The sequence below is a fragment of the Lepidochelys olivacea genome, assembly GCF_965140295.1.
Source record: "Lepidochelys olivacea isolate rLepOli2 genome assembly, chromosome: 5".
Taxonomy (NCBI): domain Eukaryota; kingdom Metazoa; phylum Chordata; order Testudines; family Cheloniidae; genus Lepidochelys; species Lepidochelys olivacea.
The window spans coordinates 89,998,186-90,023,114 of NC_140415.1; the positions used below are offsets into that span (position 1 = coordinate 89,998,186).

General features: G+C 44.2%; 1 protein-coding gene across 2 annotated transcripts in view; it reads left to right on the forward strand.

Annotated features, from left to right (window-relative positions):
* The window catches only part of FANCC (FA complementation group C), a 158,737-nt gene that overhangs the window by 91,888 nt on the left and 41,920 nt on the right, over positions 1 to 24,929 (forward strand). For both annotated transcript variants that reach the window (XM_084629084.1, XM_084629085.1), the window contains exon 9: positions 23,898 to 23,950. In XM_084629084.1, coding sequence (XP_084485210.1) covers positions 23,898 to 23,950 — 53 coding nt within the window. The remainder of the gene's footprint in view (positions 1 to 23,897; positions 23,951 to 24,929) is intronic.

Here is a 24,929-nt window from a genome sequence, read left to right on the forward strand (position 1 = left end):
CTGCTGCGGGCCACTCCCGCTCCCCCTTGGTATCGGACTCACGGTGGCCTGGGCTGCCGTCAGGCCCCTCCAGGTCCTCTGGGTATTCAGCGGCTGGCAGCCCTGGTTGCCACAGGCCTTCCTCCCCGTCAGGCTCCTCCTTGACCAGGGCTTCGCCTGGGTCAGCAGCAGGATCGCGAGGGAGCAGCCTGTGTCTGTCTCCTTCCCTGGTGCTCTCCTCACAGGGCAGAGGGCCCTGCCCTTTGTACTTCCTGTCCCACCCTTCCCCTTCCAGGGATTGGCGGAACCTTGGCCTGGCCCCGCCCACTGAGGCTGCAAGGGTGGCTCTTTACCCTCTGGTTCCCTACAGTTACCCTATAATCAGTTTAGATTTTTTTTAGAAATATTCTATTATATAGTGCACCAATTCTACCCAATGTATTTAGAAATTTATAATGATTTGGCACCTGGTTACTTGACATGATTAAAGGCGTCCATTAACAAAGAAATAGTAGTAGAACCCCTTTATGAAAGCAATACATTTGAGGATGTGTAGGTATGTCATATGCACATATCTTGTATTATGAAAGTGAACCTGAGGCATGGACACTCTGAAATGTGGCATATATGATACTATAATCACACACCTGGAGGTATCGTGTCTTTTAACATTTTAAAATTCTTCTCTCTTCTTCGAGTATTTTTACATGTCCATTCCACTGTAGGTGTGTGTGCCCCCTCACGCACAGTTGTTGATCTTTTTCCCTCAGTGGTACTCGTTGGGGCAGCTTGAGCAACCCTTGCCTGCTGCTGCTTGCAGGTACAAAAGGTGCAGTGATCACCCTCAGTTGCTTCTTACTCCCAGTGATTGTTGTTGGAGTGCTTTCAGTCTTGCTATAGCAAGTTCTTCCCTTGCTCCTTGTATATAGCCAATTTTTTCTTAGAAGTTAGTAGTTAGGTAAAATCTAGTATAGATAAGTGTTAATATTAAGCTTCAGTTTTTATTTATTTATTTATTTTTAAATCAAATTCAAATTTTGGTACTGGGTCTGGTATCAGAACAATGCCTTGCTTTCTGGGGTTTAAGTCCTGCCTGTCATTGACCCACACCCCAGCTGTCTAAAATGCTTGGAGGAGTCCAACATTACTGACAAGTGTCCATCTGTAAGAGATCCACGCTTGGTTCTAAGAAGGATAGAGCAGCCAGGTTCAAGTGTCTCCTAATGGCCCACCATTGGAGACCTTGCTTTTTAAATGGACTCTGAGTACTGCATTTTGATATGGAGTGCTCCATTGGAGATGTCTACAGCACCTCACTCTCTGTCTCTGGTGCCAAAAAAAGAGAGACTGGCCCTTGAGAGACTTAGTACCCTGTTTGGCAAGATCGTCTGTACTGAAGTCAGCTAGAGGCAAGGACTCTGGGAAAGACTCTGAAGAGTGCTTCCTAGAGGACTCCTCATCTAAGATAGTCAACCCTACAACCTGTGTCATGTCTCTCGAGTCCAACCTCTGACGTACCCATAGAAAGACATCAGGGTCAGGAATCAAGACAAGCATCAATGACACCAGAGGTTTATGCAGCCATGAGAGAACTGCTTAACCTCTTGGTGTCTCTGGTTGTGCAGGAAGGTTTCCAACCAGTACCAGTGGTTCCTACTTTCTCTCTTCAGGAGCATACAGTACCATTACTACATCAGAAGCTGGTGCAATCAAGAGGCAAGCCAACTATGGTATCCTTGTACTGCCATCCCTGAGCTCTGGCTACCTATCTCTGGTTCCAATGGGGCTCTGCTCCACTGTTATCAGAGGACTGAGAGTTGTCTTCCTCAGACTCAGAGGTGCAGTCTTTTGTGTCTCAATGTAGGCAGGGCACATATCCTCTGCCAGAGACGTGGGAGCCATATGTCTTGCAGCAGTGTCATTCTCTGAAGGGGCAATGGCCTGGACAAGGATAGGTCCTTTTCTGGACACCATGGGGTGTCCCTCCTCCTGCTAGGGCTTCCTCTTACCTGCCTCAGTCGGTTTCCTCGAGGGCGCACCAAGAGTATTGGCCCCACAGGCAACATTCTTCGAGGACTGGGACCGGGTCTGGTACTGAGTAGCTAGAAGTCGCTTGGGAAGTTCTCCCACTGCAAGACACAGTGCAGGCGCTACCTCTTCCTCCCCATCAGATGAGGCTATGGAGGTGGTAAGCGACTCAGCAGCATCAGAGGTTTACATGGTTCACCAAAGTCTACTGAGAATGGTGGTCTCTTTTATGGACATTCAGGCAGAAGAGGTCTGCGAGAAATCTCACAAGTTGATGGACATTCTGGCTTTGGCAGCACCTTTCAGAGTGGCTCTAGTGACTAATTAAGCCATTCTGGAGCTGGTTAATGCACTCTGGCAGTCCCTCTCTGCCCATTTTGCTGTGGGAGGAAGGGAAGAAGGGAAGTTCTACATCACTTCTAATGGGTTTGAACATCCGTATTCTTGTCCTCTCCTGGGCTCCTTAGTAGTGGCAGCAGCTAATGAGCGGAAGATGCATGGTACCAGGTGTTGACTCCTAAAGGAAAAAAGTCAAAGGCTGGACTTGTTTGCCTGTAAACTTTATTCTAAGTCTGAAACTCAGAATTGAAAACCAACAGGTGCTCTGAAGTCACTATGATACTCTCTGGGAGAACATGATGAAATTTAAGGACAGGTTACTGGATGACTGCAAGCAGGAATTCAATATGATGGTAGAGGAGGGCAAGCTGGTGACCAGAACAGCTCTACAAGACAGCTTGGATGTGGCAGGTTCAGCAATTCGCACCATGGCATCTAGTATAACTATAAGAAAGTAGTGATGGCTGCAGTCTTCCAGTCTTCCTGCAGAGGTTCAGCAGACCATCCAAGATCTACCATTCTAAAGTCCTTCCTTATTTTCAGACAAGACAGACAATAGACTTCATAGCCTAAAAGAGCGCAGGACAATGCTAAAATTGCCTGGAATCTATGCACTGGCAATGAAAAGAAAGAAGTATTGTCCTCAGCAGTCCTATAGACATTAGGGCTTTGTTCTGCGATCCTCAGAGTCTCCCTGAAAGCATGGGGATCCCTGAACCCACCAAAAAAGAAAGGCAGAGGTTAAAAGGAGGTCAGCACCACCACCACCCTCTTCTGCATCAGCAGGTTCATCTCATCCAGCCGCTTCGTCCAAACAGGCATTTTGATGGGTTGATAAGGATAGTTTACCAGTTCCCACAGTTCTCTGTTTCTACCCTTTTTGTTTTCCAGTTGCTTATTTCGCTTCCTAAGTACTTGGTCTCACATAACATCAGATAAGTGGTTCTTAAGCATGGTTGATCTGGGATGTTCCTTCCAGTTTTATTTCTGTCTTCCTTCCATGTCTCTTCAGGAACCACTCTCATGAAACTGTCCTTCAGCAGGAAGTCTAATCCCTCCTTGAAGCAGAAGCCACAGAGGAAGTCCTTTTGTGCTTCAGGGGAAGAGCTTCTATTCCCTCTACTTTCTTATTCCCAAAGCGAAAGATTGTCTCAGGCCTATTTTGTATACAGGAGAATTAAACAGATTCCTGAAGAAGATAAAATTTCATATGGTCACCTTCGCTTCCATGATTCCCTCCCTGAAATAAGAGGACTGGTATGGTGCCCTCGACTTAACAGGTGCTTACTTCCATGTGGCAATATGCCACAACCACTGGACATTTCTCAGATTCGTGGCGAATGGAACCCATTACCAATTCACAGTGGTTCCATTCAGTCTGTCAGCTGCTCCTCATGTTTTCGCAAAGTGCATGGCCATGGTGGTAGGGTATCTTTGAAAATCAGGTGTCCATCTGTTTCCAGATCTGGAAAACTGGCTGGTGAGAGGCAAGTCGAAAGGTCAAGTACTGTTCTGTCCATCAGCCTATCTGCATTCAATACACCGGGCTTCCAGTTCATTGGGACAAATCAATCCTGAAACCACTACAGATAATTGAATTTATTGGAGCAGTCTTAGACTCTACGAAGGCCAAGGCTTTTCTGCCAAAATCAAGCTTTGAAACACTGGGGGTTAGTTCTGGAGCTAAAAGCAAATCCTCTCACCACAGTTCACAGATGCCTCAGATTCCTGGGGCACACGGCAGTATGTACCTGTGTAGTGCAGCACACCACACTACACCTCAGGAAGTTGCAAGGCTGGCTGGCTTCAATGTATGTCCTAAGTAGCTCAAGTACTGGTGTTAGTTTTGTCATCTCTGAACCGGTGAATACACTCTCTGAAAGTTTGGGTGAAGGTCTGTGACAGAGTATAGGCCCCCAGGTATGAGGAAGAGAGCAGAGAGGCTTTGCTGGTTGGGCTAGCCCCACCTATCCAGTCCTGTCAATCATGCATGATTGGGAGGAGGGCTTTAAACAGGAAGAAACTTCAGTAAGCAGGGGGAAAGGAGCAAGACTACCCTAAGCACCAGACTGCAGGAGTAATGCCTGACTTTGCAAAGGGAACTCCTAGGCAGGAGACTTTCATCCCGACCCTGAGGAAAGTACAGCAGACCACCTATGGTAAGACACACAGGCTGAGCCTGCCACAGAAACCCAGACAAAGTGATTTCCTCAAACCTATTATCTTGGGACTGGATTGTTGGCAGCACTGTAGATACCCTCCCCCCTTCCCCACCCCTGCTTTCTGGAACCTCAGGGAGTCTCCCTGAAAGCGTGGAGAGTTTGTGACTTCCATTTTGATCCCCCAGCCAGAGAGACTTAAGGAGCCCTACAAAGGGCAGAACCCCCCTTGGGAATAGTAGGAAAGTGGGCTGGTGTTGCTATCACCCAGAGTTGATAGCTGGGTGTGGTCAGGTTTCCCCACACCCTGAGGGAGAGAGGAACCACCAAAGACTCTGTTACAGGGTTTTCGTCGTTCCCTTACAACCAGTGCTCACTTTAATCACAGATGCATCACCCTTGGTTGTGGGGTACACATGGGTCACTGTAGACTTAAGGTCTGTGGTCTTCCCAAGAACTGAAGAGACTCTCATAAATGTCAGAGTTGTGAGCTGCTCATCTAGTCTGTTCAGCCTTCCTTTTGCATATCAAGGGGAAAAAATCTGCTAGTAATAAGACAGCACAGAAACTATATTTTATGAAACCATGTAGGGAGGGATGCATTTGACACAGCTGTGCCAGAAAGTGATTCACCTGTGGGACTTTTGCATAGCCAATTTGGTTCACTTCAGAGCTACTTACCTTCCAGGAGTGCAGAATTTGTTGACAGATCAGCTGAGCAGGTTCTTCCCTAATTACCATCAGAGTTCACTGTCTCCAGACATGGCCAGATTCATGTACCAGCTGTGAGGGACACCCCAGGTGGACCTATTTGCAACACAGGCCAACGGAAAATGCCATCAGTAATGTTTACAATCCAGGTTCATTGACAGACACATTCCTGCTATCCTGGAAGAATTACTTTTATATGCCTTACCTCTGATTCCATTACTGCGCAGAGTCTTGTCAATGACCGGGCTCACCTCATACTTATAGCACCAGCATGGCCTCAGCAACACTGGTACTCAACCCTGCCAATCTTGTCTGTCAGACCTCCATTATCTCTCCCGTTGGATCTATGCATGATTACCCAGGGCCATTGGCATCTGCTTCACCCCAGCCTACAAGCACTCCATTTGACAGAGTGGATGCTTCATGGTTAACACCATTGGAAAGGGCTTGCTCTAAGAACATACAGAAAGTACTTCTGAATAGTATAAAGCTTCAAGAAGGGGTACTTATCTGGCTAATAGAAATGTTTTTTCATCTGGTCCCGACAAAAATGTTCCCTCCAAATAAGCTCTTATCAGTCATGTATTGGGTGGTCTTTTACACCTAAAACATCAAAGTCTATCAGTTAGCTCTATCAGAGTACCTCTGGAAGCTATCTCAGCTTTCCACCCCTTGGTAGATAATAGATCTTTTTTTCCAACCCTATCACCATCAGATTTCTAAAGGGTTTGGACAGATTATACTCTTAGGTGAAAGATCCTATTCCCCTATGGGATCTGATTTTGGTGTTCCCAAAATTAATGGGGCCACTTCTGAACCTCTTGCAACTTGCTCCCTTTCTCTACCTCTCTGTAAATGTGGACTTTTTGACTGTGATTACCTTTATGAGGAAAGTGGTGAGTTGAGAACTCTGGTACCAGAGCCTCCCTATACAGTTTTCCGTAAGGATAATGTTTACCTCCACCCTCACCCAAAGTTCTTAATAAAGGTGGTCTCCAATTTTAACATTAACTAGGCAATTTATTTGCTGACTTTCTTTCTGAAACTTCACAGTCATAGAGATGAGGAGAAACTTCATTCATTAGGTGTTAGAAGAGCTTTAGCTTTTTTTCCATGAAGTCCTTTGGTTCCTTTGGAGCTGGGATTGTTTAGTCTGCAGAAGAGAAGAATGAGGGGGGATTTGATAGCTGCTTTCAACTACCTGAAAGGGGGGTCCAAAGAGGATGGCTCTAGACTGTTCTCAGTGGTAGCAGATGACAGAACGAGGAGTAATGGTCTCAAGTTGCAGGGCGGGGGGGAAGGTTTAGATTGGATATTAGGAAAAACTTTTTCACTATGAGGGTGGTGAAACACTGGAATGCGTTATCTAGGGAGGTGGTAGAATCTCCTTCCTTAGAGGTTTTTAAGGTCAGGCTTGACAAAGCCCTGGCTGGGATGATTTAACTGGGAATTGGTCCTGCTTCGAGCAGGGGGTTGGACTAGATGACCTTCTGGGGTCCCTTCCAACCCTGATATTCTATGATTCCTCAACGCAGTTGTTTGTCACGGTTGTGGATAGAATGAAAGGACACCCAGTTTCCATTCAGAGGTTTTCACCCTGGGTTTCTTTGTGCATTTGTTTGTGTTGGCAGTTGGCTAATGTGATGCCACCAGCTAGAGTGTTGGCCCATTTCACTAGAGCATATGCAGCATCAGTAGCTTTCCAAGCGCAACTACCTATTCTGGATAACTTGGTCATCAGTGCACGTGTTAGCTTCTCATTATGCTGTAGTCAAGCAGTCCAGAAGCCATGTCACTGTTGGATGTGTTGTTTTCCAATCTGTTCCTGTAGACTCTGAGCCCACATCCAGCAGAATGGACGTGCAATCAAAGAAGAAGAAACTGCCCACCTGTCTCTAACAGCTGTTCTTTGAGATGTGTGGACATGTCATTCCAGGACCCACTCTCTTTCCCCTCTCTATCAAAATCTGTCCCAGTAAGAGGAACTGAGGTGGATTGGGGTGGCTCTGCCCTCTTATGCCTGCCCATAGTGTCATGCAATGGCAGAGGGCACTCAAGCTGCCCTGATGGGTACTGCTGAGGGGAAAAAGATCTTTGACAGCTGTGCATGGGGCTCCCACACATACCTACAGGGGAATGGACATGTGCAACCCATCTCGAAGAACAATTACAGAAAGGTAGGTAACTGTTTCTTATTCATTGCCTCTGCAGATCCCCATTGTAGGTGTTGTGTACCATGCGGACAAGCTACATAATTGCTAGCATTGACCCTGCTTATGCATCAATCAGGGATCTGAACATTTCAGAACTCAAAATTACAGAAGGTTCTGTGCCTGTATACATTCTCAGCTCTCTCTTTTCCACCTGTAAAGTGGTCACAGGAGTATCTCTCCCCCATAATCTATAAAATACAACGGTCTTATCCATCTATCCATCCCTCTATATTTCTAAAGCCATCATTCACCATAATATATAGGTGCTATACATAGCTTACAGAAAACATTGGTTCAGTATAGAAAAAGTAAAATCTCTGTTTTAATCTTGGGTATATTCTGTATTTATTTATTTAATATTTATATTCCATTCACACACAGAGCCCCACAGCAGGATTGGGACCATATTGTGCTGGGCACATTCCTATTGTACATACTTGAAAATTCAGCCCCTGCCCCCAAAAATTTGCACTCTGAGAAGACAAATGACACACAGAGATGAAGAAGATGAGGGCATTCTGTGTAAAGGAGTAGTGTGGATGAAGGCACAAAGATGAGAATTTGAGAAATAGGCAGATAAGCCTTGCTTTGTTGGTAGGAGGAAATGCATTAAGAGACCAGAGTATGCAAGAGGGATATGAGGGTACAGTTGAGAGGGTGATGACAGGAAGCTTGATCTTCTTGCAGTGAAGCATGATAGCCGGAGCTGGTAGGGGGGGTGGATGATGTGGTCAGAGCAATGGTCAGTCGGTCTAATAATTCCCTTATTACATGCTATTTTAAAGGCTATTTAGATTACAGTAAGTAGAAACATTGGATCTGCTAATGTGATGAATATATCCCATCTAAAATATATTTAGAACATTTATTTAGAGGTACGTGCGTATGTGTTTTTGATTGATTATGACATTTCCAGGATGTGACCTCTATGTGCCTTATGGTTTATGGCAATTACAATACAAAATGATGAGCCAAAAATTACTGATTGATTTAGTCTCTTTTTCCTATTTGCAATAAAAACAATATAGAACAAAAGAGCAACCAGAAAAAAATTGGTTATGTGGCTAAATTAGGTAAGGTGAATAAGCTGCTTCAGAACTGCATCATCTGAGTCATTTATCACAATGAATTATCTCAGCACAGTGTCATAACTGTAGGTAAATATCTTAGGGCCAGTCTACACTACAGTGCTACATCTGCACAGCTGTAGCGCATCTGGTGAAGATGCACTATGCTGATGGAAGAACCCTCTCCCATCGACATAATTATTCCACCTCAGCGAGAAGCGGAAGCTATGTTGGCCGCTGACCTAGCACCAGTGTAGACAGTGTGAAACTTCTGTTGCTCATGGCGGGGGCCTTTTTCAACCCCTGAGCGATGAAAGTTAGATCAACTTAAGCAGTAGTGTAGACCTGCCCTTAGAGATCTGCAGGACCTAGATAGAAGACTGCTGTGCTTTATATGAACGAAACTTGATATCCAATACTGTTATATTTGGATTCCAGCTGTAATTAGAGTGTGATGGTCTAGTAACTTGTATTTTATATGGTGTGCAGTTAATTAAGTTTACATCTCTTGGAAGAAACTGGAATTAGTATTGGAAATTTTGTAGTTACTAGGAAGCAATAAAAACAAAAGATCAGTGTTACACACATTGCATATAGTGAAATAATCTACATGAATATTCTTTGGCATCTCAGAAATTGGGAGCTCTTGCATTTTTGAGGGTTGAAGTGTACATAAGTGTATAATATATGTGTGTGTATGTATATATGTGTTCGTAATATCTATGTGGTGGTGTGTTAAGCTTTCAGGGTTTTTGTACAGTCCTCACTACATGCACATACAGGGCCAATAGTAATGTCTGTGCAGATTTTAGTTAGTACTTTTGGAAGCGGACGTAGTTGTGCTCCTTTGAAAGGCAGGGCATAAGAAAACCTTAATCGTTGGCTTTAGGTTCTGACCCTTAAAACTTATGTTGTTCTTGAGATTGTAAGCCATTCTGTAAGTATGCCGTTCTCCTGGCATCATCATCTTTCCAAAGTCTGGCCCAGAATCAAAACTATGTTATGCTTTCCAGCTGAAATTCAGGTTGTGGACCCTCAAATGCTATTGTTTTTGATTCAGCACTGCAGAGTGAAAAGTTTCACTTATTAGGTGGGGTAGTGATACTCTGTTGTGCTGCCATACTAAAATTTGGGGTTGTACCCTAGTTCCTATGCTCCTACATTGCCCTCCTGCTTTGACTGATCCACCCAGTTATATTCTGGCTGGATCCAGAGTCATCTTTCATATCTAGACCTTCCAGTGAAAGAGGCAGAGAAAAGGGAGAAAGATGGGGGAGATGTAAGAGAGAAATTGGGAGAGGCAAGACGATTTTTGTTTTAAATTGAATTTCCTTGTAGAGTATCCTAGCTAAGTAAAGTTCAACAGATACAATACATTTCCTTAACAGTGTATTTTATAAAAGAATCCATCCTCAAAAGGATATATCCTTGAGTTGAAACACTGGGAATAGTTTTCAGAGTAGCAGCCATGTTAGTCTGTATCCGCAAAAAGAAAAGGAGTACTTCGTTGCACCTTAGAGACTAACAAATTTATTTGAGCATAAGCTTTCATGAGCTACAACTCACTTCATCGGATGCATTCAGTGGAAAATACAGTGGGGAGATTTATATACACAGAGAACATGAAATAGTGGGTGTTACCATACACACTGTAACGAGAGTGATCAGGTAAGGTGAGCTATTACCAGCAGGAGAGCGGAGGGGAAAAAAGCCTTTTGTAGTGATAATCAAGGTGGGCAGTTGCCACTTTTAGGTCAGTAATTGAGTGACCAGGGTGGTTGAAGTGTTCTCCGACTGGTTTTTGAATGTTATAATTCTTGATGTCTGATTTGTTTCCATTTATTCTCTTACGTAGAGACTGTCCAGTTTGGCCAATGTACATGGCAGAGGGGCATTTCCGGCGCATGATGGCATATATCACATTGGTAGATGTGCCGGTGAGCGAGCCTCTGATAGTGTGGCTGAAGTGATTAGGCCCTATGATGGTGTCCCCTGAATAGATATGTGGACACAGTTGTCAACGGGCTTTGTTGCAAGGATAGGTTCCTGGGTTAGTGGTTCTGTTGTGTGGTGTGTGGTTGCTGGTGAGTATTTGCTTCAGGTTGAGGAGCTGTCTGTAAGCAAGGACTGGGCCTGTCTCCCAAGATCTGTGAGAATGATGGGTCGTTCTTCAGGATAGGTCCTTGATGATGCGTTGGAGAGGTTTTAGTTGGGGGCTGAAAGTGATGGCTAGTGGCGTTCTGTTATTTTCTTGGTTGGGCCTGTCCTGTAAGTAGGTAACTTCTGGGTACTCTTCTGGCTCTGTCCATCTGTTTCTTCACTTCAGCAGGTGGGTATTGTAGTTGTAAGAACGCTTGATAGAGATCTTGTAGGTGTTTGCCTCTGTCTGAGGGGTTGGAGCAAATGCGGTTGTATCGTAGAGCTTGGCTGTAGACAATGGATCATGTGGTGTGGTCTGGATGAAAACTGGAGGCATGCAAGTAGGCATAGTGGTCAGTAGGCTTCCGGTATAGGGTGGTGGTTATGTGACCATCGCTTATTAGCACCGTAGTGTCCAGGAAGTGGATCTCTTGTGTAGACTGGTCCAGGCTGAAGTTGATGGTGGGATGGAAATTGTTGAAATCATGATGGAATTCCTCAAGGTTTCTTTTCCATGGGTCCAGATCATGAAGATGTCATCAATGTAGCGCAAGTAGAGTAGGGGCGTTAGGGGACAAGAGCTGAGGTAGCGTTGTTCTAAGTCATCCATAAAAATGTTGTCATACTGTGGGGCCATGCGGGCACCCATAGCAATGCCACTGATTTGAAGGTATACATTGTCCCCAAATGTGAAATAGTTATGGGTGAGGACAAAGTCACAAAGTTTAACCACAAGGTTTGCCGTGACATTATTGGGGATACTGTTCCTTATGGCTTGTAGTCCATCTATTCAGGGGACACCATCATAGGGCCTAATCACATCAGCCACACTATCAGAGGCTCGTTCACCTGCACATCTACCAATGTGATATGTGCCAGCAATGCCCCTCTGCCATGTACATTGGCCAAACTGGACAGTCTCTACATAAGAGAATAAATGGACACAAATCAGACATCAAGAATTATAACATTCAAAAACCAGTCGGAGAACACTTCAGTCTCTTTGGTCACTCGATTACAGACCTAAAAGTGGCAATTCTTCAACAAAAAAACTTCAAAAACAGACTCCAACGAGAGATTGCTGAATTGGAATTAATTTGCAAACTGGATACAATTAACTTAGGCTTGAATGAAGACTGGTAGTGGATGTGTCATTACACAAAACTATTTCCCCATGTTTATCTCCCCCGCCCACAGTTCCTCACACGTTCTTGTCAACTGCTGGAAATGGCCCACCTTGATTATCACTACAAAAAGGTCGTCCCCCCCCGCTCTCCCGCTTGTAATAGCTCACCTTACCTGATCACTCTCGTTACAGTGTGTATGGTAACACTCATTGTTTCATGTTCTCTGTGTATATAAATCTCCTCACTGTATTTTCCACTGAATGCATCCAATGAAGTGAGCTGTAGCGCACAAAAGCTTATGCTCAAATAAATTTGTTAGTCTCTAAGGTGCCACAAGTACTCCTTTTCTTTTTACTGGGTATAGTGTGGATTAATTTTGCTTGTGCTCTTGGTGAATTCCTCATGCTCTTCACTACAAGAATTCTATAAAAGATATTAAATGATATTCCCTTTTTAATAGCTATTGAAAATAAAATCACAGTTTGCTTTGCAGCAAATTTGGACTGACTCGTCAGTGGGCTGCTCGTGAGCTAGTTTCTGCTAATGTTCTGTATTACTGAAGAGCTTTTCTGTCTTCTACATAGGAGTCCTTTAAGCATGTGAATAGATCCTACCTTTTTGAACTCACCAAGTTATGTAATTTAAAATTGAAGACTTTCAGTTGCTTAGTACTTGTTACTAAAAGTCAGCTAAACTTAAAGCTCTTAAAATAGATTTGTATACATAGAATAAAGATGCATTTGGCATTTGTTAAAGTTAAAACAAAAATTCAGGAGTGACATGTTTATCACTAATTTAAGCAATATTTTTGTATAGTGCTAATAAAAAATAAAACTTGGAAATACAAACAATCAGGTAAAGTACAGAAGTGTAATAGTTTCTTAAAGTTAGAATTATTTAGCCATAGAACAGCTGGATCCAATGAATAGGACATGAGACTGGGAGTCCAGAGGACTTTAGTTCTGTTCCCATCTCTTCCATTCACGTGCTCTGTGATCTAGGGCAAGTCACTTAACTTCTGTACTTCAGTTTCTTCGTCTGTATATACTTTTTGAGGATAATACTTGTTTATGTAAAGCACATTAGATGTATTGATAAAACACATAACATGTGTCTATTACTTATACATACATTAACACTTGTATATGTATAAGCACATACACGTTTTCTCCTTTATTTCTCTGTATATTTGTTTTTGTGTTCATTGTTAAAATAAATCAGTGTTTTTTCTTATTCCTATTAATTGTGAATTAGAAAAATGCATAATAGAAAAAGTAGCTGAATTTTACATGGTTTGTGTGTGTATGCATGTAGCATCTCCACTGTAATGTTGTTATGCAATTTTTTTGTTTAATTTTCTTTTAAAAAGGAAAAAAATAAAGGTGTCAATGTCTTTGATTGTATGAGAAATATACACCTGAAATCATTAGATCAGACCTGCAATTTCAATATCCTTCGTCTGGCTGTGCATTCTAGGTTGAATTGTGCTCTACAGATCATGCAGATTTTGAAATTGATCAGGAGAGGGTCCAGAGAGGATGATGCCAGTCCTGCAAAGCTTTTTCTGATGCTTTTTCCCATGTGTGAGAGAGCGTTTGCCAAGGTAAATTCAAGGGCTACCTGGGATATGAGATCCATGGCACCTTTTGAAAAGATTAGGTGATAACCATGGCATCCTGAAAATCCCATCATCTGCTTCAAGTGGTGTCCCTGTGGGTGCTCCACTCTAGGTGTCTGTGCATCCCTGCGCCGGAGATCAGAGATTTCTCGCAGCAGTACTTGGTCGGGGGGGATGGCGCACACAGGAGTAGTCTCATGCAGCTGTTGGCACCTCCTGTAGTGTGCGCTCCCCCAACCATCCCCTCAGTTCCTTCTCAACCGTCCTCTCAACCGGCTGCAGACAAGCTCCACAGCAGTGCTCTTTGATACTTTATGGGGAGAAAAAAAAGTTACAAGTTACATAGGAACTTCTTTTTAGTGTACCCTTAGTTACATTGTTTAGTTAGTCTTAGTCTGTACATAGTTACATAGTTTCCTTAGTTCCTCTTAGAGGTTTTTCATAAAAAAGAAGAAAAAAAAGGAAAAGAGAAGAAAGAAGACTTTTCTCTCCTTAATTCCCCGTTTGGGAACAGTTTCTACAGTTTACCATTACAATTAACTCCCACCGGTATCTCTTGAGAGGTGGGAGAGGCTTAACTGCAGTTATGCGGGGCTCAACAGGATTTTAAAAGTGTGACTCCTGCTGTGAACCGATGCCAGTCTCTGACGGCCACACATTCTGCATTCACTGTCTGAAAGAAACTCATATCTCCCAGAAATGCATACATTGCACCAACTTAACAACAAGGGCAAGACGTGACAGGGATCTCAGCTTGAAAATGCTTCTGCTGGAGAAATCCCTCCAACCTCGGCAAGAGATGTCCTCCGGGAAGTCTCATAAACCGAGATCCCTGAGCTCTGATAAGGCTCCGACTTCCAAAACTGTCAGGAAGTGAGCCTCGACCTCTCCAGCAAGGGTCTCTCAGAAAAAGAGAGCTTCCCCAGCGAGGTCTTTACCCTCAGTGCTCCACTCATCCAGAGTGAGGACTTATGAGGCACCAGACTCCTCCGGCACCGTCCCTCAGTGGACCCCTTCTGAGCCCCAATGCGCGGCCCCGGAGTTGAGATGTCAAGTCTCCTCCACAGCACCGACTACCCCAGGTATAGAACGCCGCACAGGCAGCGGCACCACGATCAATGCTGCCACCACTGGCACTGAGCCAAGACTTGCTGCCACCTAACAAGTCGAATCCAGCACCGGTCAGCACTCCAATGGTCGACCGTAACCCCAAGGCGGGACCATCGCAACTCCTGCGTCCTGCTGACATAGCAGTTTCTTCTGCACCGCAGTCACCACTGCTCGGCACCAAACAGTCCCTGAGCTACATAACACAGTACCATCCTTCATCTCCTGCACTACTCTCCATGCATAGTGGTGAGGAAGGAGACGTGCAGGACAACCGCTTCTCCTCTCAACATTCATCCCCATCACAGATGAGACCTACATGGAATGCTGTGAAGCCTAAGCCTCACCCCTCCGAGTAGTCACAGCCCTATGCACAGCACTGGTCTTACCCATTACTGCCTTACCCCATGCAATGGCCACAATGAGGTCCTTGGCCCACATACCAGAACCCCTATTCTGGTCCCCCTTCCCCAGCAACAAGAGGTTCCAGAGTACACCCATCATTACCACATAGAGAAACCTCTGACCCCCCCTGAGACAGAGAGAGAAGAAGAAGAGATACTATCTCAGGCAGATCTGGATGATTCACCACGTGCCCCGCACTCATCTTCTGCACCAGATGAAGTGGTGACGCCATCTACCCCTAAGACACCAGATAACCTGAAACAGTTCCAAGAACTCTTCAAAAGAGTAGCAAACAGCCAAGAAATTGCCTTACATGAGGTTCAGGAGAAACAACATAAGTTGTTAAAAATCTTACAATCAGCATCATCGACCAAGATTTCCCTCCCCATGGATGAGGCTATAATAGAGCCTGCAGAGGTAATATGGCAAACACCAGCATTGGCACCACCCACTAACAAAAAGGTTGACAGAAAAGACTTCGTTCCAGCCAAAGGCATGGAATTTTTCTTTTCACACCCTCAAGCCTGTTCTCTGGTAGTAGAGGCTGTTAATCAGCACAGTAAACAGCCTCATTTCCTCTCTTCACTGCAAGATAATGAACACAAGAGACTGGACCTCTTGGGTCGGAAAGTTTACTCATCAGCCACCCTTCTGCTTAAAGTTGCCAACTATTCTGCTCTACTAGCAAATTATGACTAACTATAGTAAAATACAAGAGCTCATGGAAGACCTCCCTGAACATAAACGTCCTCAACTCAACGCCATTATCAACGAGGGTCAGGTAATAGCCTGTGCAACGCTGCAAGCCTCAATGGATGTAGCGGACAACCACAACAGCTGTGGTTATGAGAAGAACAGCATGGTTGCAGGCTTCGGGAATCCCAAAAGAACTACCACTAAAAGTGGAGGACCTCCCCTTTGATAGGGATCAACTATTCTCGTCTCAAACAGATGACGTCCTCTATACCACGAAGGCCTCCCGAACGATGCTGCGTACACTAGGCATACACCCACTAGATGTCACTAGACACCTTGTTTAACCATCAACAACCACGATACTTCACTCAGAACAAACCCAAACAACAGGCTCAGAGACGACAAGCTGCACAGAACCAGGCCTCGTCCACATGTCCATCTACATCTAAGCCACAATTTTTGAAGTCTTGGTTGAGAGTATGCATGACCTCCTCACACCTCTAGCGCCAACAGATACCCTATCCCAAAATTGTGGTCAGCGCCTAAGGCCATTTTACCATGCCTGGGCTGCGATAACCACAGATCAATTGATTTTGGAGATTGTACAATCTGGTCACACCATTCCTTTCACAGCCACCCCCCCCTAGATTCTCCCCTTCCCTGTCCCTCTTCAGAGACCCCTCTCACGAGCACCTCCTGCCACAGGAAGTAAACCGCCTCCTACTGCTAGGTGCTGTACAACCAGTACCACATCAATACCGAGGGAGGGGTTTTTATTCCAAATATTTCCTGAGAGAGAAGAAAGAAGAGGGATTGAGACCAATCTTGATCTCCAAAAACTCAAAAGGTTCATACACAACCACAGGTTCAAAATGGCCACTCTGGCCACAATAATCCTAGCACTAAATGTGGGGGACTGGTTTGCAGCCCTCTACCTCCAAGATGCGTACTTCCATATTACAATACATCCTGCCCACAGACAGTTCCTGAGGTTCACAGTTGGACACAACCACAGCCAATACAGGTTCCTTCCCTTCAGACTGTCCACTGCTCCCCGCGTATTCTCAGAAATGCTTGTGGTAGTAGCAGCACATTTTCGACACAAAGGAGTCATAATCTTCCCCTATTTAGATGATTGCCTACTCAAGGGTGCCAACCAACAAGACAGCAGGCATGCTGAAGACCACAATAGACCTGTTTCACCAGCTAGGTCTACAGATAAATGAAAAGAAATCCACTCTGGGACCAACCCAGCGACTGGAGTTTATTGGAGCCGACCTAGACTCCATACAAGCCAAGGCAATATTGCCAAACCACAGATTCACTACATTGACCAATCTTATTTTCACGGTGACCATCAGCCCACAAATTTCAGTGAGGACATGTCTTTAGATTCTGGGACATATGGCAGCTACGACTTTCGTAGTAAAGTATGCCAGACTCCGTATGCACTGTCTGCAGCACCGGTTGAGCACGGTCTGTACATCCCGCAAACACTCTCTGAACAGACATGTGACACTGCCACCAAGGGTTATCCTCTTTCTACAATGGTGGATACAGCCAGGGAATGTATTCTCCGGGATTCCCTTTCAACAAGACCCCCTCATCAGTGACTATTACAGCAGATTCTTCCCTGATAGGTTGGGGCGCCCACTTGTACCACAATGTACAAGGCGAGTGGCCTGCGATGGAAACCCGACTACGCATCAATCTCCTGCAACTCTGCATGGTACACAATGCATACCAACACTTCCTCCCACTCATACGAGAAACCTCAATCTCTATTCTCACTGACAATGTGGCGTGCATGTTTTACATCAATCACCAAGGAGGAGCCAGGTCTCACTCGCTATGCGTAGAAGCCATCAATTTATGGAACTTCTGCAACAATATAAACATCACAGCATCAGACCTATCAGGGTGCCAAAACACTACAGCCGACAACCTCAGCAGGCACTTCTCACTGGAACATGTGTGGGAAATCCATGACCGTGTTCTCCACACAATATTCCAAAAATGGGGTCACCCAGTAATCGACCTTTTCACCTTAGCCACAAATCACAAATGTCCCCTATTTTGCTCCAAGGCAGGCCTGGCACCGGGATCATTAGGGGATGCCTTCGTAATCCCGTGAAACGCGTCACTCATGTACACCTTCCCACTGATCCCACTGGTCATCTGCAAGAAATGTCTTGACAGTGCATACATCATTCTCATTGTCCCCACATGGCCCAGACAGACTTGATTTCCATACCTCTCACATCTAGCAGTCTGTGCCCCACAACCGCTGCCTTTCTGGATGAACCTCCTGTCCCAGAACAAGGGCCTGACGCTCCATCCAGACCCAGTGAAACTCCATCTCAAAGCATGGTTCTTCTCTGTTTCCAACATGGGGAATAGAACTGTTCAGAGAAGGTAAAACAGATATTACTAAATAGCCATCGCCTCACCACTAAATATACTTACTGCCACAAGTGGAGCAGATTCTCCCTTTGGTGTCAGCAAAAACAGCTGGACACGACCAAGGTGCCTCTATCTATGATCCTAGACTACCTACTAGAACTGAAGGAAATGGGGTTAGCCATAAGCTCTATTAAAGTACACCTCACTGCCATTATGGCCCTCCACGAACAGATAGAAGGGGCTTCAATATTCGCTCACCCAACTATACAGTGCTTTCTAGCAGGTATACAAAGCATGCACCCAGAAGTATGCCAACCTCCACCACCATGAGATCTCAATCTTGTGCTCAAATGTCTCACAAGGCTACCCTTTGAGCCTCTAGCAATCTGCTCGCTTCTTCATATGTCAATGAAGGTCGCCTTCCTAGTGGCAATCACATCTGCCAGACGTGTCAGCGAAATAGGACCATTGATGGCTGAACCACCGTACACTGTATTTACCAAAGACAAAATCATGTTACGTCCTCACCCAAAATTCTTGCCCATAGTGACTACAAATTTTCATATTAACCAAACCATACACTCACCTGCCTTCTATCCCAAGCCACATAATGACTCCCAAGAAGCAACGTTGCACATGCTAGATGTCAGATGGGCTGTATCCTTTTACTTGGGCACAACTAAACCATTTCATAAGTCAGCAAGACTATTTGTCTCTACAGCAGAGCACTCCAAGGGCTCTACAGTATTGACCCAGAGACTCTCTACCTGTATTCAAACTTGCTACCACCTGCATCACAAAGAACCCCCCCGTGGGCATCAGATCTCACTCAACGCGAGCCATGGCAACATTGACTGCATTCTTGAACAATGTCCCCTTAATATATATTTGTAGAGCTGCAACCAGGACATCAGAGCACACTTTGCACAGCATTATGCTATCACCCAAGGCCTTGTCTCAGACTCTATCGTTGGCCTTACAGTGCTCTCATCACATACTTATACATAACTCCGAACCCCTATTACCCCTGGTGGGGTACTACTCTACAAACACCTAGAGTGGACTACCCACAGGGACACCACTTGAAGAAGAAGTTACTCACCTTGTGCAGTAACGATGGTTCTTCGAGATGCATCCCCCTGTGGGTGCTCCACTACCCACCCTCCTTCCCTCTACTTCGGAGTTCACACAGCCGAGCTCTGCAGTAGAGAAGGAACGGAGGGGACAGTGGGGGGAATGCATGCTACAGGAGGTGCCAACGGCTGCATGAGACTACTCCTGTGCGCGCCCTTTCCCTGACTGAGTACTGCTGCGAGAAATCTCCGATCTCCAGCGCAAGGACGCACCGACACCTAGAGTGGAGAACGCACAGGGGGACACATCTTGAAGAACCATCGTTACTGCACAAGATGAGTAACTTCTTCGAGTTCTGGTCCCTATGTGTATTTCACTGTGGGTACACATGTTCTCCATGTGCCCGGAGCTGGAGAATTTTGAAAGCAGTGGTGGCTGCTCTGCACATGTGTCCTGGCTCACCTTGTGTTTCCTACCAAGGAAATAAAGGACGGGGTGTACTGACTTCCTCTCTAGTTCCTTCTCACTGCTGCTTGGTCTGGATTGGAACCCCCAATGTCCAAAGCTTAAACTTTCACGCCTTTTGCAAGACTCCATCTTAGTTGCCTACAAGCATGGCTTCAAACTGTGTACTTGCCAAACTGGCAGTCCACGAGCTCTCCTTTCTGGGCATCTGCGTAAATGCTGAAAAAATCTGTTCCCTCTATTACCGCTCCTGCTGCGAGTTTTGCACGAGATTCAGTAGGATAGAGCACAAGTTATTCTCATTGTTCCCGCTGGCTCAGACGGTTTTGGTTCCCTAACCTCCTACACACGTCCCAATCTCCTGGCTCAAGGGAACAGCAATATCAGGCATCCCAGACAATGGCTGCTTCATCCTGGAGTCTGTTTTTTGGATGGGCATCATTCTTACAGCAATTGTGTAAAGCTGAACAGAACATCCTTTCTAATAGCTAGGTAATATTTCCTACTGGAATCCTTACTACTAAGTGGAAACATTTCTCTGACTGGGCACATCAAAGACCTATTTCTCCAGAAGACACAGATACTCCTTTCATTCTGGACTATATTCTTTCCTTGAAGACAGCAGGTTTGTCCAATGGTTTCTAACAGGCTCACTTGACAGCAATCAGTGCATATCATTTGTCTTCACAGGGCTACTCGATCTTTGCCCACCCTCTGACTAGCAGATTCTAGAAAGGCCTGATCAGAACCTTTCTACCTACTCCTCAATGGGACTTGAACCTTGTTCTCTCAGTACTCACTAAGACTCCTTTTGAACCATTAGCTTCTTGGCCTATGTCTCTCCTATCCATGAAGGTTGCATTCCTGGTAGCCATCGCCTCAGCCAACAGGGTTGTGAGCTTTGGGCATTGATGGCAGATCCTCCTAGCACTATATTTCTTAAGAACGAGGTTTCATTATGTTTACACCCTAAATTCACCCCCAGAGTAGTCTCTGAGTTTCACCTGAACCAGTCTATCCACTAAGAAGTACTGTGTTCTTCCCAAAGCCTCACGCATCTTCAGAAGAAAGGAGGCCCTATTCCATCGATGTTCGGCGAGCCATAGTCTTTTACCTGCAGAGAATGAAAATATTCAGGAAATCTCCTAAACCAGTGTTTCTCAATGACTGGTCTGTGGACTGGTGCCAGACCCTGAAATTTCCCTGACACACTTTAGGAAGGCAGCAAACTGGTCCCTGGTATTAAAAAGTGCGAAACACTGCCCTAGACTATTTGTCATCATAGCAGAGAGGCTGGGGTCAGGCTATATCCTCCCAAAGAATCTTGAAATGGATCTTGGGCTGTATCTTGCTCTGCTGGCAGCTGTCTAATCTTCCCCCTCCTTATGCGGTAAGAGCTCAAGCAACATCTATGGCATCACTTCAAGATGTGCCTCTGCTTGATATTTGTAAGGCAGCTGCATAGAGCTCAATCCACATATTGGCTAAATACATATCTTGGTACAGGAGTCCTCCACTGATGCATCTTTTGTAACAGCGGTCCTTTGTTCGGCTCTGCCATCTGTGATCGTGCATCGTACCTCCTATATGAATACTGTTTATCAATCAACCACAGTGGAATGTACACAAGGACCACAACTCAAAGAAAGAGAGCTACTTATCTTACAGTTAGTAGAGATTCTTTGAGATGTATGGTCCCTATCTGTATTACACTATCTTCTCTCCTTTCCCTCTTCTTTGGGTCTTCTCTGATTCTTGATGGAGAGACGATCAGTTTGTCCCACCCTTTATCCGCTCAGTTGGAGGGGCGAGGTGAGCCAGGGCGCATGTGCGGACCAATGGACGCTGCTTTCCAAATTCTACAGCTCCAGGCAGATGGAGCACATGTGTGTCCACAGTGGAATACAGATAGGGACCACACATCTCAAAGAACCTCCAGTCAGGTAAGATAAATAACTTTCTTTGCCATAGCCAATATTGGCTCTTTGTTTCCTTATACTCCCCCATCTGTCTGTATCCATCTTCTGTCTCATGTCTTATCCTTAGATGGGAAAGCTCCTTGAGATAAGGACCATCTTTTTGTTCTCTGTTTGTACAGTGCCTAGCACAATGAGATCTTGATCCATTACTACGATTCCTAGGGACTATGATAATGCAAGTAATAAATAATAATAAGCCATGGGCTCTGGTAATGACTGTGCTATTTCACTGCACCCTGCCACTGAGTTGGATGGAAAAGTTCTGTTCCTTGCACAAAGCGCATGTAGTTGGGCTTTGCTCCAAGAATAGGATTTGGTCCTCCAGTATCCAGTGGCAGTGTAACCACTGTTGACGCCACCAGCATGTAAGTAAATGGCTTATTTGGTTATATAGTCACTTTTCTACCACTGTACTACTATAGGCAAAGCACTAGCAACAGCTATAGTCAAGGCCCTGTGAGCTCTGTATCAAATTTGTCCTAAATTCTGCAGCAAGGGACCCAAGGCCTATGGAACTCAAGTACAGAAGGCTGGAAATTATGTCAATTTCAGATAAATTAAAATATGGATGTTTGTATTGAATTAAATATGAAAACTAATGATACAACCAGTACACTATTCATTGGGTTACTTAATTTAAAAAATGATAAAAAATTGTATTTAACTCTAATTATATCTATGGGATAGAACGTGAAAGTATCATAAAGTGAAAATTTCATAAAACTTTTGTGGTGCTTGCCCTGAAATTTATGTAAAAATTGGTCTTTTTAAAAGCAAATGTACAAATGATGTTATTTTAAAAGATATACATGCTGTAGCTGAAAAAAATAAAATAAAACAAAGATGGTTACCCTAAAAAACTAAAAGGTATCAATATATTTTGTAAAGTACCTTTAAAATAACAATATTTTCCTGTAAAAATCACATCCACCTAACTCGTCCACGTAGTGTTCTTCCAAGCCCTGGATGTTTGGAGACTTCAGCCTTGCAACAAGCCGCAGGCTGTTTTTCACACATGCCTAAAGAGCCGGCTATGAATACTCTTAAACACTAGGTGGCATACGTTCAATATGACAACAAAACTACCCCGTCTGACAGAAAAAATGAGTGTTTAAAACATGAAAATGAAGTGCCACCTAATATTTCCAATATGGTAAAGATAGCTGGGAGAAACAAGGAACTGGCCTTTTTAGAGCTTTCCTTGACAGTTTATACTAATGGTTATAATTATTTTTTTTTTTAAGGTTTATGTGTCTGGTAAACTCTCCATTTACCTATAAGCTGTTTTTAAAAAAAACAACGCTTTTTTAAGGTGCTAGATGCTTTTCAGCTTGAACTAGATGCACAGAATTTTAATTTAAACTGGTGTTTCAGGCACTTTGAGTAAGAGCCATGGCAGTAAATACCACGTGGAAACACTATTCCATCCCTGGATCCTGAAGTCTATAAAAAGCATTTTATTAGAAACTTTTTTTAAAAAAATGGAATTATTCTTCAGGACTTGCTTTCTTACCAAATCTTTAGGTGTTTTCTTTATCAAAAAATTATGTTTGTCACTCTTTTTTGTTTTATAAAAATTAAAATAAGGGTTTATGCAAGTGTTTATTTTGTTGCCACTGTTATGAGTGCTGTAAAAGAGCCTAAATCTTATAAGTGAAAAATATGGGTTTATTTTGGAGCTTACATTTACTAATATACCATCTCGTTTAATAACGGCCATAAAATGTGATGGTCTTATGTGTGCTGTTATATAATGGCACAGAGAGGCTGAAAAAGTCACTAATTTAAAAACACATTTTTGGTCTCTAAGATGCAGTAAATGTTTTTAGGTAACATTAGAAATGCCAAGATACATAGAAGGGTATGGGATTATGAAAAAATGTGTCAGACCAAAGTGTATACTGTAGTTGCTGAACCACGGAGAAAAGAAGGCAAATTAATTTCTTGTCATTAGTTTTGTTGATGTAACCAGAACGTCAGAGTGCATCCAACAGGGCTAGTATACAGAGAAAAGGGAAAAAAAAGTTTGTTCATCTGCTCCTTTCTGTTGGCTGCAGGAGTTACATGCATAAAACCCCCTTTTCACCTGTCTGCCACCATTAATATTTTCTAGATACTTGTCATACACAGTTCTAGATCCCAGATCTGTACATTTGACCTGTCTAGTCTGCCTAGTGTAACTGTCAGTCTCGTGTCTTCCTTGTTGTTTTTAAGGAGTCTAATCCTGGGATGCTGAGCCCTTTACAGGGTTTGGTCCAAGATCTCTAGTTTAGTAACTGCAGCATAGTAGTGTCCACTGGCAATGTTGTACATTGTACAATGAAAGCTAACTGTGTATGAGTTGCATCTTAATTAGGGTCTAATTTTCTTCCATTTCTTTTTTGATAGCCACAAGCAGCATGCCACCCTGCCATCTTCAAAATTGTTGATGAAATTTTCAAGTAAGTTTTTTGGTAACTTTTACAGTGAGGATTTTAAATGTTCAACTTTTAGACAGAATGTTGATATAAGGGTATGTTGATTGATTATAAACAGAGGACTGTGAGTTCGGAATTGCGGGGCCTAACTGTGTCATTGTTTAGATATGTGATCTCTGATAAACTCTGTACCTTAGTTTACTGTTCTGTAAAATGAGTATAATACCTGTGTCATGTAGTATTGTGAAACCTAATGAATGTAGAGCACCTTGAGATCCTCATATAAAAGGCATTATGGCCTAGATCCACAAAGGTGACTCAGGCATGCTGATGAGAGAGGTATATCCGAAGCCCTGCACCTCTCACAGAGTTAGGAACCTAAACCCAGGCTTCTATCTCTGCTTGCACTCCACAGTCAGGAACCCCTCTCCTAGAATCAGGTGGCTTAGCTGGCTAATCTGTTTTTTGCAAGAATGAGTTGGGTGCCTGCCTCACTCCACACAAAATGGTGCGGGGCAGAGAAGAAGGAGGTGGTGCTGGTGCAGTTCAGTCAGCAGTTATAGCACTCATCCAGGATGTGGGAGACTCGGGTTCAATTTCCCCCTCGGCCTGATTCTGAGAGTGGATTTGAACAGCAGTCTCTCAGCTCTCAGAGTGCCCATACTACTGGGTGATGGGATATTCTGACATGGGTCTCCCTCAGTCTCCTGCTGAAGCTGGTCCACTATGTATAAACAGAGCCATTTTGTCAGAAAGAGAAAGTGAGAGAATGACTCTCTAGCCTGGTGGTTGGAGGCACCCACCTGAGAGGTAGGAGACCCAGGGTCCAGTCTCCCTGCTCCAGTGACTCTTCTATAACTATTAAACATAGTGGAACAGCTTCAACAGGAGAGACTGAGGGAGCCCCACATAAAAATATCCCATAATCTGTGGTTAGTCTCCTGAGAGTTGGGAGACCCCTGTTCAGATCCTTTCTCAGAACCAGGCAGAAGGGGGAATTGAA